At 40.1% G+C, this 17,154-nt stretch overlaps 1 protein-coding gene across 1 annotated transcript; it reads left to right on the forward strand.

Moving 5' to 3' along the window:
- Window positions 1-1,417: 1,417 nt before the first annotated feature.
- LOC136358709 (cysteine-rich venom protein TEL1-like) lies at window positions 1,418-11,500 on the forward strand (the record flags this gene model as incomplete). Its single annotated transcript, XM_066314661.1, is given in 12 exon segments — window positions 1,418-1,586; window positions 4,635-4,649; window positions 4,652-4,695; window positions 6,052-6,144; window positions 6,146-6,163; window positions 6,665-6,700; window positions 6,703-6,754; window positions 7,827-7,910; window positions 7,913-7,970; window positions 8,725-8,820; window positions 10,404-10,492; window positions 11,186-11,500. Coding segments are annotated over 12 exon segments (765 nt in total), but the record flags the coding sequence as incomplete, so codon positions are not given.
- Window positions 11,501-17,154: the final 5,654 nt, after the last annotated feature.

Genomic DNA, 17,154 nt, shown 5'->3' on the forward strand with positions numbered 1-17,154 from the left:
CCATCATGTTCAACATCAAGTCCGTGTTGTAAAAGTCAATCTCTGCATTCTGTCTTTCCAACACAGTAGCCCTTTGCTGGGTTTACTCTGTTTAATGCCTTTTTTGCACTGGGGATTCTAAAACTGGACACAGCAGTCCCAACACCATTTCAGAATTGCTCAAAGGTGAGTTTAATCACTATTTTCAGTTGGTGCACTATGCAGTGGCTAATCCAGTGCAGTTTGTCATTTGTCATAACTCTTGAGCAACTTCTCATAGAATCATTTACATTGGAAAAGACCTCTCAGATCTTCCCCACCCATGGTGGGAGGGTTGGAAGTAGATATCTCTAAGGTCCCCTCCAACCCAAACCATTTTATGATCAAGTCCAGCCCCTAATGTATTTTTCTAGAGCTGTTCCTTCAATGATTGGTGTCTCTCAATCATTTGCTTTCAAATCTTTTCTGTCAAATCACAGCTCCAGCTTTTTGAGGTTCATCTGAATGACAGCGCTTTTATCCAGCACATGGACTGCTCCCTGCAGTTTGGTGTCAACCCCAAACTTGCTGAGGGTGTGTTCCTCTCCACATAATTACAAACCATCAAACCACCCCACTGCCATGTCATGTGGCAGAGCCAAGGTGCTGCTTTCCCAGGTGTGGAAAAGCAAAGGTCTGTTCTGTAGGCATAACATCAGGATCAGGGAGGAGCTGAGTGACTATGAAGAGGAGAGATCTGAATTTAAATAGAAAAATGGCAACATTTGATTTAAAAGCAGACAATGACAGGTGCTCAGGTCAGCAATTACTGGAGATTGAATGTGTACAGAAGCAGTCAGTGCTCACACAAAAGCCCTTCTGATCTGGCAGTGTTCCAATCATCCTATCTCACCCCATGAACCTAGAAATGCCAAAAAATAAAGTGGTTTAATGTTAAACCACATGGTAATCTTTAAATCTTTATCCAATATTGATTAAAATATAAATTACAGAAACATCCTTGTCTTCTTCTTTGGCTTTTACACTGCAGGACCGATGCAAAGAAGCCACAGCATGAACAGGAATTTGGCCCAAGGCTTTTTAAACTCCCCTGGAAAAATCAATGGACATGATTCCATCTTGGTTACAATGTCAGACATGTGTCATTAAATGATAATAATAATAATAATAATAATAAACAACTCAGTAGCCAGCTGAGTCTATTTGCATTTCTGGAGATTAGGATCAAATGTTACCACAACTGGATGAGTCAATCATGAGCAGAGAGAGTTTTACCTGGCGTCCCCATTAACTGCAAATTTCACATTTAAGATGTAATACATTAAAAAAACCATTTCAGGGTATTCCACCTTTTCCAGTGCAAGAAGAAAGAGGAAATTAAAATGGAACACAAGGAAACAAACTCCTTTTTGGATGAATTTGGGGTTGAAAAATACGGTGTTCTATCTGGTCACTACGTGAATTTTGTAATACCTGTGACGTTGAATCACCTTGTCCTATCAGGAAGCAGGAGAGCTATAAATTATCCTCCAGTGAAGAATTCCAGCCAATTCCACAACTACCTGAAGAAGGACTGGAGAAACTTCTGATCTTCCTGGAAACAGAAGGTAGGATTTGTCTTGATTCATTGGCTTAAGGTATTGTGATTTTTTTCATGTATTAAAATAGAATCTATCATCAGAAGGCTTCTTGAAAAATTTAGGGCAGTCACAGAAGAGAATCCTATTCAGTGAAAAATAAAGATTATATAGGCAACAGTGTAACACAAGCTAAAACAAAAAGGTAGAGAAGTGGATAAACAATCAAAAATACAAGAAAAGCCACTTTTATCAAGAAAGCAGCATCTTAGTAAATTATATGTCCATAAAGAAAGGGACAGAGAGACAGTAAAACACTCTGAATGGGATATATATTCAGCTCTGTAAGTTCTATTGGTTCATGTTTCTACCACCACCTATTTTCAGAGTGGGGAAATTAACACCTTGTTTAATTGACTCGTCTTCTGCAAAGTGGCTGCTAAGTAGCCTTTGTGCAATAGTGCTGTACAAGTGCAATCACAGAAACTTTCAGGTCTTTTCAGGTCTGTTCAGTCTCTGTTCACAAACTATTTCAGGTCTTTTTCAAGGATAATAAAAAATAATTGGGATTTTTTTTTTTGTAATGGTTATTCAATTAAATGAATAATTTAGGATACACCTTTTAAATTTTTATTTTAGAAGGAGAGACGTGAAAAACATATTCACATGAGTTTGCCAAACTCATACAAACTAGGGATGCTAAAGCACCATCTTTCAGTGGCAGATCCCAGTATACAGATGGATTTGCAGGAAAGTCAGTAAGACTTGGCACACGTCCTGATTTATGTTTGATTGAGGGGGAACAGGGGAGGGGGAGAGAGAGACTGATTTTAGGACCGGTGCCTAGAAATTAATGCAGAGCAATTAAATTTACATCTCATAAACTGTAAGCATTTGGTTGAAATCAGTGGGATTGCCAAAAGTATGTTAATATCTTGGAGTGGGAAACCCACTGGGTCTTAAAAAGCATTCCAATGGCATTTTGAAACTTGTATCATTGTATTAAATTACCAATTATATTTAATTGTAAGTTAATTCATAGAAAATATTACAGTGAATGAATACTTTGCCCATGTGTCTAACTTAGCTTCTTCAGCTTGGTTTGCAAAATAGAAAGCTTTGCAATTTCAGTGAAGAGAGTTTTTTTCCTTTAAAATGTGCTTTAAGTGCAAAAAGGGTTGTTTTCTATTTGCATCTCATCATATTTTGCACTCAAAAGATGTATTTTTACTTGTAACTTGAGTACAGCTAAAAATAACCCCAATTCTATTTACTTTCTAGTTAAGAATTAAGTAAAAAGCATATTTTTTCATTATATTGGGATTATAACCTTTTGTTGCTGAACACCTGAGTCAGATAAAGTGCAAAATTTTGTAATGGCTCTGAGAAATAAGCTTTAGAGATGTTAATAAGAAAAAATTGTGTGATTCTAAAGCACTTCAAGGAGTCACAGGTGATGTCAAAATTAAAAGTAAGGGACATGAAACAGTATTAAGAACAGGAGATAAATTACTTGTTCTGCTAAGTATCCATATGTTTTCCACTGGATCAACTAGATCTTTCCTCAAATACAAGTTCTTGGAATAAGCCATCCTATTTTGAAGGCTGAGAGGGTTTAATTGGGCAGATGTGACCAGTCTTTCCAGTTTTTTTGGCTTCTGAGCTCCAGCTGTCCATCGTCACATTCCATGGGATTTGTTGTTTAGCAGAGCTGGAGCAGCCTAAGCCTGGGCACTGTGGGTCACCCCCAGAGCAAGATAAGAGGCTGATGAAAAATTGGGGCCTCGCTGTAACACCTGGAGAAAAAGGAACTTTTCTTAACCATGTGCTGTCCACAAGTACCAGTGCTCTCCAGAGCACCCTGTGTTTTATAAAAACTGGTTGCCTCGAGGCAAAGGGGCTTTGCTGAATATGAAAGGATCAGCAAACCCTACTGGCCCCTCCCCAAGAACAATTTAAAACTAAAATCAGCAGCCTCTCAAAACCAAACAAGTAAAGGTAATAATATACCTCTGTGGTAACACGCCCATAAATTCCCTCAGAGTGGGAGGCTGGAAAATTGCCAGAACAAGTAAATTCCACTTTAGTCACCTGCATGCCTGCCGGAGGTAGGTGAGCAGAAACATGCTGAATGCAACTGGTGTGACTGATTGCAGAAACCTGAACTTTGCAGTGACCTCCTGGGTCACTGGAATGGTTCTTTGAGCCTCCCAGGCAAGTGGAGTCTTGGAGTCCAGGGTCTGGTGGATGCTTCTTCAATTAGAATCAGATATTTGTAGAATAACCTGAGCTGGATGGGACCCACAAGGATCATCAAAGTTCTACTCCTGGCCCTGAATAGGAAATATCAAGAATCCAAATGTTATAGAAGGCTGTAATTTCTGTTGCCATTTCTTATTACTTGTAATATAATCAAGGCTTGTCTTAAAACACACACACACACACACACACACAAAAAAAAAAAAAAAAAAAAAAATAGCTTCCTGGTTTTTCCCAGTTCTGCCCCAGCTCACATGTCAGATTTCACAGTGCTGGTCATCAAGCTTTGAACAGGTTGTGAATCCTGACTCCTACACTGAACTGTAGAGATCACATGTAGAGATCACATGGACTCAGTGTCTAATTCCCCTTTCCACCAAAGCTCTCCAGTCAGAGCAGGCAAAGGGGGAGCAGGGGAATTTTCAGACTCACTTAGACACAGGGCCCAGCTAAGAGCAGCATCCCTTCCCATCCCATCCCACACTTTGAAAACGAGCAACAGGTTTCCTGCAGAAAGGGCAGCAAAAATATCTGTGAATACCTATGGGGATCTTCCATCAGGGATACCGCAGGAAGCATGAGATGTAAAAAGTAGTTGATTCATAGAAATTTGGAAATGAAGAGAGGAAATAAATTTTATTATTTTAGTTCTAACAATGGACGAGGAGGGAGGGAGAAGAGAAAGAAGGAAGGAAGGAGGGAAGGAAAGAAGGAACTTGAGCAAAAGCCAGCAAACACACAGGAGAAAGATGTACTTTGTATTCAGAGAAATGAAAGCTCTGTGAAAAATGAATTAATTCCTCATCTTCACCTTTTCAGAGATGATTCTGCCAGTGGTTTTCTGTGTCTCTCAACTGTGCTGTCTCCATCCACTGGACAGGTAGAATACATAATCTCTTATTTGTAAAATTTGGGTGGGCCCTGAGGCACTTGTAGACCAACTGAATGTGGTTTATCCTATGTACTCCAAACATAGGCAGAAAGAGTCTGATGAGGTATTTAGGATCTGGAAAGTATTTATCCTTGAAGTCTGCTTCATTTCAAAGCAGTTCTCTGGTTCCACATTTGAACAAAACAAAACAAAACAAAACAAAAAAAAAAAAAAAAAAAAAAAAAAAAAAAAAAAAAAAAAAAAAAAAAAAAAAAAAAAAAGATTCAGCATTACTTGGGTCAGAGATAACCGTATTTTCCAGAAGTTTCCATGCACAAATCCAATATTCTGGGCCTCCTAAAGATCCAGCACTTTTTGCCATTAATTCCACACAGGTTTACAGATATCATTTAGCTACCTCTGCTCCTTTCTCATCCTACAGGTCCTGAGGTGCTGCCTCTCCTTTGCTCACAGTCCATCCGCTCAGCCCATTTCCCCCAATTTCCCTCAAACAGCTAAATTAGCACCCTGGATGCACACAAGAGTGGTTCCTCCTGACCCAAATTTAGTCTAAAATCTGTAGTTTTCTACTTCTGCATCAGAAACACTGGATGTGACTGGTGGCTTGACTGCATTTCCTCCTAATTCTTCAGTTTTCTCCTCTCAATGCTGCAGTGTAGACTAGCTGAGAATGAACGTAAAGAAGAGGCTGAGCTCCTCACGTGGCTATTTTTTAATTAGAGAACAATGAAAAGCATGAGAAATTGTATCAGTTACGACAGAATTGGAAGAAAATCTATGGCATGAGAGCATAAACATTTTCTGTTCAGTGGGTTGTCCTGATGAAGTACCACAAGAGGCCTGAGACGATCCTGTGATTGAACAACAGAATTCTTCAATAGAAAAACTTTGATAGGGATGTTTAAAACTAGACAGAATAGAGACACATCACAAACACAATTCATAGATGCAGATGATTTTTAGATCCTCTTCCACAAAACCTCATCAAGGAAATTACAATATTAGTAAATAAGGCTGGTTCTGGTGCCTAAATGTATGAGTCTACAGGCACAAAGGCATTCCAGAATATCTCAGTCCTCCACAGAGGTTGGAAGATAGCAATACAGGAATCAGTGTTATTACTGCTAAGCTCTGCCCTGTGGAACACTGAAATGCTGCTCCACATGGAAGCACCCCTGGAGACACTCAGGAAACGCAGCAGGACCACAGTCCTTTCTCCCCAACAGGGATTATCTCCTTGGTTGAGAATAAAGTTTGGTATTTAATATTTCCTACACAGGATGCAGGATTTAGTTTACATTCAAAATAAGCAGAAATACAAATTTTTGTTTTTTTTCAATTTAGGAAACTGAAGCTCTGTCAAGCAGCAGAGCAGAGCAGCAAAAGCTGATTGTTGACAGACATAATGCCCTCAGGAGAGGAGTAAAACCAACTGCCCAGCAACATGATGAAGATGGTAAGTTCTATGCTGTAAATCTATTTTTAATGAGTAGTGAACTCTATGAGAGATACAGGACTGATGCAGGATCAAAATTTTTTACTTAGCCACGTTTATTTTATTTAGCTATATTTATTTTATTCCTTCTCTAGACCTTTCCTAAAGATGGAGCATAGCCAGCACCAAGAGAAAGATATGGATGGGCAAGTGGAAGAATAAAACTGGAAAAATTGCCGGTGTATCAACAATAATGTCTCTTTTGAAGGAAAATTAAAAGGAGAAAAAAGATCCATAGCATAATTAATTTCTTTCTGATTCATTCCTCATCTGGCTCCACAGTTTCTATTCCCTTGGTGCACAGTGACTTTGCTCCTACCTACCTCTCCCCTCAAAAAAATGGATGAAAAGGATTGTGCATTTGACTTTTTTCTTATTTAAATGTGATTTCTAAATGTTGCTCCTTTATGAGGGGTTATTCATAGGTATGTGACAGACTGATTTTTTTTTTCTTTCATTAAGGAATGGTGTCCTGCAGCTGCAGAGAATGCCCAAAAATTTGGGCCAATCAATGTACTTTAAGGCACAGCCCTCCTAATCTGAGGAGAACAAGTAAGAGAAGCATGAGTGGAACTGAACAACACATTATTTATGTGACCAGTTTGGGGTTTGCTTGCTGGGGGAAAATGAGATCCAATTTAAATTCTATATTGATTTTTCTTCTTTTTGTCATGTGACAAAGAGAAATTTTCAAGGCAGAAATCCTCCCAGTGAGTGAGAAAAGTTTCAATCCATTCTCATCCCAGTTTTTACATATATATCCTGTTTTCTACAGCAGATGAAAAAATTAAATCATAGTGATATTGTGTATTCTCCTAAATATCAAAAAAAAAAGTGAGTCTCAAGATCTAGAGCCAGTTAAGTGCAGAAACAAGTTTACATGTGCTGGTTTGAAATGTCTAGGAAGAAAGGGGCAAAAGCAAAGGTTGTAAAACTGGCTGGTGGTGCTAGAGCATAGTTTCTCAGATCAGACAGTTTTTAAATCTCCTGGCAAATTGCAACCTAAAATTGTCTTTGAGGTTCAGAATTAACACTTCAGTCAGTCACTGGATATTCAATTTACAGCTGTGCCATGTTAACAGCCCAATGTGCTGTTGATTGACTTCTGCCTAAACCATATCTAGATGTGAACAGTCCGGTCATATTTTTCCTAAAATCCAAATCCTATTTTTTGTCAGGGTGAATGCCATTTGAGGACCCAATGCAGTGGGGTTAGACCTGGACAAAACAGTAGATAAGAGCAATATAGACACTTTCTTAGGGTTTTTTTTTATTATTATTGGGATTTTTCCCAAGATTACTGGGCTGTGATCCAGACAACAATTACGTTGGCAACTTCCAATAGCAAAATTACAGTCATGAACCTGAATGCACCTGTGCAGATGTTCCTACAGTCATACAGAATATCTGCCCAACAAACAACCACCAGCCAAGCAGGGTCGAGTGACACCTTCAGTATTTACAAAGGTTGATGTCACTCAACTGGAAAAAAAACCCAACATCCTGCCACCCCTATTTAGAATGAGAATTTCTATGGAAGTCATCCCACCTTTTGCTGGTTTGTTTTGTTGTTGGTTTTTTTTTTTCCTCTCATGCATGTATTCTCTATGCATTTCTCTTTTCGATGTGCCATGTGGTGAAAATCTCTTCATGTCCTCTGCCCCGTTCTCATGGGCAGATATTCTTCAGGCCTGGTACAATGAGGAGAAAATTTCAAATATGGAACTGGGGCAAAAACAAAAGGTGCTAGTTTGGCCATTACACTCAGGTAAATGTATTTTATATATATATATATGTGTGTGTGTATATGTATATATATTTATATTTCAGGCTGAAAAAATCAATTTTAGCTAAGCAATTATACCATCTCATCTTTAAAGGAAGTAAATACAATGGAGACATGAGAGTTATTCTAACCAAACAAGATGAAAACTTTCAAAGGAACAGAATTAGAATGAAAATAATAGGGGAAATAACAAAATTAAAATGAAAATAATAGTCTAAGTGTATGTAGGAGTAAGAGTAAAGATATTGGTATTTCAAGACTTCAGGAAATAGCAGCTTATTTGTTTGTTTAACATCTGAAAATTGCCCAGATGCTGGAAAAACAGGGTTATTACAGTATCATCAAGGAAATATAAATAGGTTTGTTGCAGCCAACAGAATTCTTTTGACTCAGAGGAGTTGGACAATGGTTCATCCTAAATTTCTACAGTACCTGCACAAACACAGATACAAAGTTTTACATCATTATTCCTACATTACAGTTTCAATTGAAATAAGACATAAATACAAAATCAAAGGCTTTATAAACATGTGTCTTGAATTATTATTGTTATATCCCCTATATTCTTAGGTTAATAGGGGTGAAAATAGATTTCAGTAAAATGGACTTTTTACAATAAAGGGTAAATAAAGTGACTTAACATCATTGCAAACATTCCTGTGATGCATAATGTATTTCAGTGATTTTCAAATGTATATTTTTCATACTCCTATGATTTTTATTCTTATACCTACAGATGGTTTTGGCACAATTCTTATAAAATTGGATGTGGTTTCTCTTTCTGCAGCAACACTACCTACAGTTACTTTTATGTCTGTCAGTACTGCCCCGCGTACGTATGATTCTGATTTTGGTATTATTACATTATCAAAATTAGTCAGGAGCTGGTGAAATTTGTAACAGGGAACATTACCAATAGCTGAGAAACAGGTTGGAAGATTGTATTAGGAATATGAAAGGACAGAAACATACTCATGAAAGAGTTGTCAAACAAGAAAAGTATAAAATATATAAAAGGGATACTGATTTCAGATTAAATGTAACTTGCCTAAAAAATCATAATTTTCATAATAGTTAATTAGAAATAAATATTTTGCACCTTCTACTTGAAATCTCAGTTCAGAAAGGCATAGCAATCTGTACTGTACAGTGAAGACTATAATTAATACCAAAAACACTTTAATGGGAATGTTAAGGTAAAGTGATGATTTCAAATAGTGCCTAAAATTAATTTCCACATTCACAATATCTTGTTGTGGGTTGACCTTGACTGACCATCAGTAGCTCACCCAGCCTCTCTGACTCTTCTCCTCAACAGGAACAGAGTAATTAAAAAAGATGGCAAAAAGTTCACAGGTCAGGATGAGGTCAGGGGTGTTCACTCACCAGTTACTGTCATGGGAAAAAAAGACACTCAGCTTGGGAAAATTATTTAATTCATCACTATTCAAATCAGGCTAGGATAGTAAGAAGTAAAACCAAATCTAAAGCACCTTCTACTAGCCCCAGCCTTTTTCCCAAGCTCAACTTGACTCCTGATTTTCTCCACCTCCTCCCCCTCAGCAGCACAATGGGATGGCACTTGGGGCTCTGGTCAGTTCATCATGTGCCATTTCTGCCACTCCTTCCTCCCCGTGCTCTTCCCCTTCTCCACTGTGGGGTCTTCTCTCCTCCTTCAGTGTGAGCCCTTCCCATAGGCTGCAGTTCTTCCCAAGCTGCTCCAGCATTCCTTCCACACTTCCATTCCCTCAGGTTTGGACTGCTGCATAATGTGTCCCCCACAGGGTCACAAAGTCCAGTCAGGGGTCTGATCCAGTGAGGGCTTCCCATGGGGTCACAGTCTGCTCCAGGTGTCCTCCTGCTCCAGTGTGGGTCATCCTGCAGGTGGATTTTTGCATCCCCATGGACATCCATGTGCTGCAGGGGCACAGCTGCCTCTCCATGGGCAGCACCAGGGAATTTCAGCTCCAGAGCCTGGGGCACCCTCCTGCCTCTCCTTCTGCACGACCTGGGTGTCTGCAGAGTGGTTTCTCTCATATAGTCTCACTCCTTCTTCTGGTTGCTGTTGCATGCAGGATTTACCCTCCCTTGAATGTGTTATCTCAGAGCCACTATCACCATCACATGGGTCCAACTTGGAGCTGGCCAGCCCCTGGCCCTGTCTGGAACAGAGACAGTCTCTGGTGTCTTCTCACAAAAGCCACCCCTGCAAACTCCTCACCTCTGCCCACTGCCAAAGGGTTTCCAAATAAACTCAGCACACCTGTAAAAACTGATTCACATATAACCAAAGACTGAGCCTAAATGTAGCAATAAGTTGTATAAGTGTAAATCTAAAGGTCTTGTAGTTTAGTTTTTTCTCTCAGCTATGGTGTAGTGACTTCACAGCTGATGTTGGTGACATTGATGTTTCAGGGGAAATCTAATAAGTTCAATGAAGACTCCCTACAAGGAAGGAGAGCCCTGTGGGGATTGTCCCAGTGCTTGTGAGGATGGATTGTGCAGTAAGTTCCAAGCATTTTAATTGTGATCTGAGTAAACTTCATGCTTAAAAAAAAAAAAAAAAAAAAAAAAAAAACCCTAAACAACAATTATTTTATGCAAACTGATTTAAAAAAAAATATTTGCTGAACTACTAGGCCAAAAGCACTATCAGAGAATCACATTTCACCCATGCTGTCTGCTTTACCTATGTGAGATAATGCTTTTCCATGCCAAGGAGAGATCCTTGGTCCTAACAAAGTGTATGGAAGGAAGGGACTTCTTTATTTTTTTTTTCCTTCTCCATCCTTTGGAAAATGGTGGCAGATCAAATGGAAGTAGCAACACACTTGATAAGGGCAAGTGGCAAACGTGAGTTTTTAGAATTCTAATAGGAAATAAAAACATAGGGCTGAATCTCACAATGCAAGATTTACTCCCTATCTTCTGCTATGGAATGAACCAAATTCTCACCACAGGCTGTAGCATAAAGGAAGAAAGCTTTAAAATGCTTTTATGGATAAGTGAGAAATCTTGAGAGAGCCACGTATTTTCTCTGTGTGGTCAAATTAGTGGTTTGGATGCTGCTGGGTGGTAAATGACAACAGAGAGGCAAACATTAGAGAGAAAATGATGTTGAAAATTATTCTGAAAGGACACCCTGTGGGTTTTCACTTCCAACACATGATTAAATTTGTGTTTCAAATTGTTTTCAGCCAGCCACTGAAAGTTTGAAAATGCTTTTTTCCAACACTCCTGGCAAAGTGTCCAAGATGTACCCAGAGCTTCGCTAAGTCCACTGCTCTGCTCTTGTCATTGCAAAAATGGAATAAAACAACAGGTTCAACTTTTACTTTCCTGGACATCCATCTCCTTGATGAATTCTTCCACAGACATTGATTCCATCCTGCCTCTCCAACATGTGCAGAAGGACTGACTTGAGTACAATGACTCATACCAGAAAAATCTGTAGGATGATGTATATTCTTTTTATATAATGGTCCGGAACATGGTAGAGATCTTAATTTAAATTTGTTGTTTATTTGCCAGATATATTAATTATTAGCTTTTCTCATCTTTCTTTTCCCAAAATGTTTTCTAATAAACATTTTTTAAGTTCTGTGGTTCCATATGTTTATTATGTTCTTGGCATAGACAGATAGTGCTTGGTCATGTAACTACTCTTAACTTGATTGAAAATTTTAACTGTTGTTCTGTTAACAGGACCAGAAGATAAACAGGATTGCTTGAAATATGTAATTCTTAAAAGAAATTAGGAGAGCAGAGTAGTTTCCTCTAGTTCTATTCTGGTTTAGATTCTGTTGCTGACATACGTTCTACTGTAAAATGCTCAGTTGTGGAAAAAACAGAAAAATACCCCCCCAAAACCAAACCAAATGTAGTTAATTTAAATTAAGAATCCTGTTTATAGTGTAAGGTTGCATTTAAATACAGGTGACCAAACCTGCCTTGTGAAGAAAAGAGACTGTCTGAGAAAAGCGTTTAATTCATAAAACCAGATAGTCAAAAGGAGGAAGGTCCCTGCATTTGGAAACTTTGCTTTTCATAACAAGTAGACACATTCCAAAATTTTTTTAATATCTTCTTTTGCTGTATCAGTCATTAAATTACCCATTCTTCACTGACCAGTTCATCATAATTTTAATTCTTTCTTATTACCATGAAATAAAATTCTCTAAACTTCATCAACATTGTGACTTTATTGGCATTAGGTGTTGAAGGGAGCCTAAATATTTAGCAGCATGAGCAGAACAGGTTATGTGAGAAGATTCCTAGGCAAAAAACAGAAATCAAGCAAACAATCCTGCACCAGACTCCCCTTCAGAGAGAAATAACAATTAGCATAAATAACCTGCAATGCCCACTCTGTGACCTTTGGGAAACAAGTATTCTTTTGCAATTAATAATGGGGATAAATATTATTTCAGTCTCACCTTACAAAGACTGCACATTCCAGTCGCTTTTTAGTAAGGAAGCTGCTGTCATAATTAAGATTTCAAGTCCCAGACACCTTGGCACAGAATAATTTCATCACACATTTCTGACTCCTTCATTCCAGTGGCATTCCTTTTAGTGTGAGACAAGTATTAAATTAAAAGTTCAATTTCATGAGTCAAAGTGCTTATTATTTGTTTTGTTTTCTTTTTCCTCATTCATCTCCACCACTTTTCCCCTCCATGGCACACTGCCCTCTCCACTGGAGACAAGTCTAAAAGTGAATTAAGCAATGCCAGGGCACAGGTGTGAGTGCTGGAACACCACTTACTACACTCTGAAATAATTAGCACAGGTCCAAGTAAAAATGATTACATCGCAATAGTTAATCCAAAGTTTTTATCAATAACGAAGTGGGAAGAACCATTACTCTCACTAACAAAAGACTCCTTTACCATGAATAATGGGTCAAGAAATCATAGAATGATTAAGGCTGGAAAAGACCTCCAAGATAATCAAGTCCAAGCATTTACCTATCACTGCCAGGTCCCCCACTAAACCATGTCCCTAAGAACCCAAGCTGCATGTTTCTTAACCACTTCCAGGGGTGATGACTCCAACTCCTCCCTGAGTGGCCTGTTCCAATGCTTGACAACCCCTTCTGTGAGAATTTTTTTGCCAATATCCAATCAAAACGACCCTTGGCACAGCTTGAAGCCATTTTCCCACTGTTTGTTACCTGGGAGCAGAGACCCATCCACATGTGCCTACAACCTCCTTATAGGGAGTTGTGCAGAGCCAGAAGGTTTTCTTAGAGCCTCCTTTTCTCCAGGCTGAGCCCCCCCAGCTCCCTCAGCTGCTCCTCCTCAGACTTGTGCTCCAGACCCTTCCCCAGCTCCGTTCCCTTCTCTGGAAATGCTCCAGTCCCTCAATGTCTTTCCTGCAGTGATTTCTGTTACCATCCACTGCAACGTGAACCACAAGAACACATTTCTCAGTCACTCATAAGAGGAAAGAGCTAGTGTAATAAGGAAAAAATCAATCATCACACATCTGACCCAGGACATAAATGGACATAAGGCTAATTTAGATCTCCAGGAGGATAATGGAAATTTTTAACTTATAATTTTGTAACCAGAGTATTAAACATTAGCATAAATTCTTCATGAACTGAACTTGGCAAAACAAACTCTCTTCAGTGAGCACTCAGATGAGTTGTTGTGATGGCTTAAGTAACAAACTCGGAAGGTGTGGTTTAGATGAAAGTACTAGAACACAGCACATCCATGCAGCTGAACACACACATCCATGGATGCTCCTGAGCTGGGGGAGGAGTCAGAAACCTCTGGCACCTCAGTGTCCTGGTGGATGACAAGATGTCCATGACCCAGGAGTGTACCCTGTGATCAAGAAGACCCGATGAGGCACATCTGGAGTGTTGTGTCGAATTCTGGGCTCTTTGGGGCAAGAGAGACACGGAGCTCCTGGAGTGGGTTGGGTGGATGGTGGTAAGATGATGGAGGGACCAGAGCATCTCCCTGCCCAGGAGAGGCTGAGGGAGCTGGGGCTGTTCAGCCCCGAGAGGATCCCCAGCTGAGAGGGGCCCTCAGCCCTGGGTGTCCCTGTGTGCAGGGAGGGCTCAGAGCAGGGCCAGGCTCTGCTACAGGGGGCTCAGCAATGGCCCCAGAGGAACGGGCAGGGACTGAGCCCAGCAAGTTCCACCTGGACAGGAGGCAGGACTTCTTTCCTGCGCAGTGACAGAACACTGAACTGATTGTCCAAAGAGGGGATGGAGTCTCTCCCACTGGATGAATTCCAGAAATGGCTGTAAACACAATTGTGCCATGTGCTCTAAAACCACTGCCTTATGTGAGGCCCAGCTATTGATGTTTCTAGGGCATGAGAAATATTTAGTGACTGACTATGACACCAAAGGGCCATGTTGCAATCAGCCACTGCTGGTAAAGATTTAAAAGCCATTATAATATGTATCTTAACATATTACAAGGCAGTTTGCCTTGTCCCTGATAGCTCCTGTCATCACTGGGATCCCCACAGCAGAGCAGGCTTTCTTCTAGCACATCCTGTTGCTGCTTCCTTCCACATTTCAAGGAGAAACCCTTGACACCCTGTCTACCTTTAGCAAAGATCCAAAGCAAACAAGGAGATGCCATGGGAAGGCCTGTGGAAAGGGATTATTTCCCACTCCTCCTTCCCATCTACTCCCAACAGAGCTCCTTGCAGAGAGCTGGCTGCTCTGGGACAGGGCCTGAGTTATGTCCCACATGATGGACCTCCTGGCTCATTGTGAAAATACATAGGATAGGATAGGATGATAGGATAGGATAGGATAGGATAGGATAGGATAGGATAGGATAGGAAAGGATAGGATGGGATGGGATGGGATGGAATGGATGGGATGGGATGGGATGGGATGGGATGGGATGGGATGGGCTAGGATTAGGATAAGATAGGATACGGATAGGCTAGGATAAATCAGTTAGAGGGGACATACCTAGTCCAACTTCCTGACCAAGATTAGTTTGGCATAAATTAATCTCTAAGTGCTGAATTGTCTCCCTTGTCCAGTTTGTTTAAGAGGAACATGATGATGTGGACAGTTACCCCCAGTGTCCTGTCCTCTTCCCCATAAAAGCGAGTGTCCCTTAATGGCAGTCCAGTGGAAAATCTTGTATCAGGCAGAACTGTTGTGTTCTTTTTCCAGATTTCATGTCCTTTATAATGACCTTAACAAAATGGGGCTGTTGCTCTTGAAATATTAACCATTTAGCAGCTTAGCAGAAGGTGCTGCCGTTTCTACTTCTAGGGAGATAATCCTTATTGCTTTTCTCTGCAACATTTAGCCACACGTAAGCTTTTTAGGCACGTGTTATATAATGAAGAAATGACATTCTACTAATCCAGCTGGGGCCATTTTCAGATGATTTTCTGACTTTATGTCACTGTCCATCTGCTCTGCTGTATCAGATTGCCGAACAGGTAAGAAAGAAAAAAATATAAAGAAAGCAGAAAAATCAGATAGTTTTACAGGTTTGTAGGCTTAGCATTTATCATTTTGTAGTGGAAAAGAAAACATCATGTCTATTCTCAGGAGATCAGGTTGAGATCATACAGGGGCTGAGAACATCTGTGCCCCTGATATACAAAAAATGCTCCAGAACCAGGTGTTTTGCACCCTGAAATCCAACTCTGGCAGCCACAATCCTCTCTCTGGCACCCAGGCTGCCCACACCAGTGATTTACATGAGAGGGAAATGTCTCCAAATTGGATGCTACATTGCAACAATGGCTGAGCGGAAGAAGTGACCTATTTCAATTTAATAAGAATCAAAGTTTTAATCCTCCCCCTCCGTCTGTGCTGGGGTATCACAAGGGGGTTAAAGTTTCCCGGCATAGCAGAGTGCTATCAGAACAGTTAGGACCACACATTTGGATTTAAGCAGCTGTATTTCTCTCCCTGAGCTGTCCTGTAAGGATCCTTATATCTCAGTCCAGCCGTCCACAAACCAGCACTCACTTGTAATATGGTAATAAAAACTCTCTTACTTTCTCAGCCTAAAGTGCAAGCCACTGCCTGTTTATTACTCTGCTATATACATTTGGCCATAGTTTGCTGGGATTATCATATAGTATCAAAAATTGCTGTCCATTTTCCATAATTTAGATGTTAATGCTGTTCTGGCTTCACCATGGAAGTGAACTTACCTGAGGTTGTTACACAGGTTTGCAGGAGTAAGATCATCCCCAGTGCCACCACTACATTTTCTCCTTTATTAATTGATCTCCCCTAAAGTGGCAGAAATGATCCACAGCCTGGCTGTACTGAGACAGACAGCCACAAGAAAGAAATAATTCAGGACATACAGGGCAAAAGAAAATGTGCCAAGTTGTGAGTAGGTTTAGATAGACTTAGAATTGGAAAATTCTTGACTGAAAGAATGGTCAAACATTGGAACAGACTGCCCAGGAAATGATGGAATCACAAAAAAATATGAAGATTTGGTCCTTAGCCCCGTGGTTTGGTGGTGAATATCCCAGGATGAGGTGCAGCCTCAGGATGAGGACAGACCTTGAGTCTTTGGTCACACAAGCCTTGTAACCATACCACCGTACTAAGATGTTACCCTTCCCTAATCCACCCCTTTCTCCTCCTCACCAAATCCACGTCTGGTTGTGGATAAGAAGGAACAAAGCCAGTTTTTTAGCTATCTTCAAAAAAAGTGTCCTTGTGCCTGATTAACTCTTGCTGATGTAAACCCGGACACTAAACCCAGCAGAAAAAATATTCCTCTCGTTAGTTTTCTCTTAGGGGAGGTATTGCTCTTTCTAAATCACAGGTTCCAAAACTAAAGCATAACTTTTAGCAACTGGATGTACTTGACTTTCCTGTACTGTGTACTGCTGGAATTAAACACTCACATTCACACAAAGGCCAACACTTCCTGATACAGGGAGCGCTAAAAATTGGTTTCTGGTTTAAACCTGCTCTTAAGATCTGCAGCTGCAATGCTCGAAACGCAATAGAAACAGGTCAAAGAAGCACTCGTTAGATGAAAGCTCTCTACAGACCTTCTGCTGAGATTTTAGAGCTGGGGGAATACATCGCAGGGTCTGTCATGTGTTTATCTCCCAGCTTATCAGAGGAGGATGTCAAAGGAAGAGCATAAGTAAAATATAAGCTAGCTTGAGACTGACAAGACCATGTTGT

This window comes from Sylvia atricapilla, chromosome 3, assembly GCF_009819655.1.
Source record: "Sylvia atricapilla isolate bSylAtr1 chromosome 3, bSylAtr1.pri, whole genome shotgun sequence".
Taxonomy (NCBI): Eukaryota; Metazoa; Chordata; class Aves; order Passeriformes; family Sylviidae; genus Sylvia; species Sylvia atricapilla.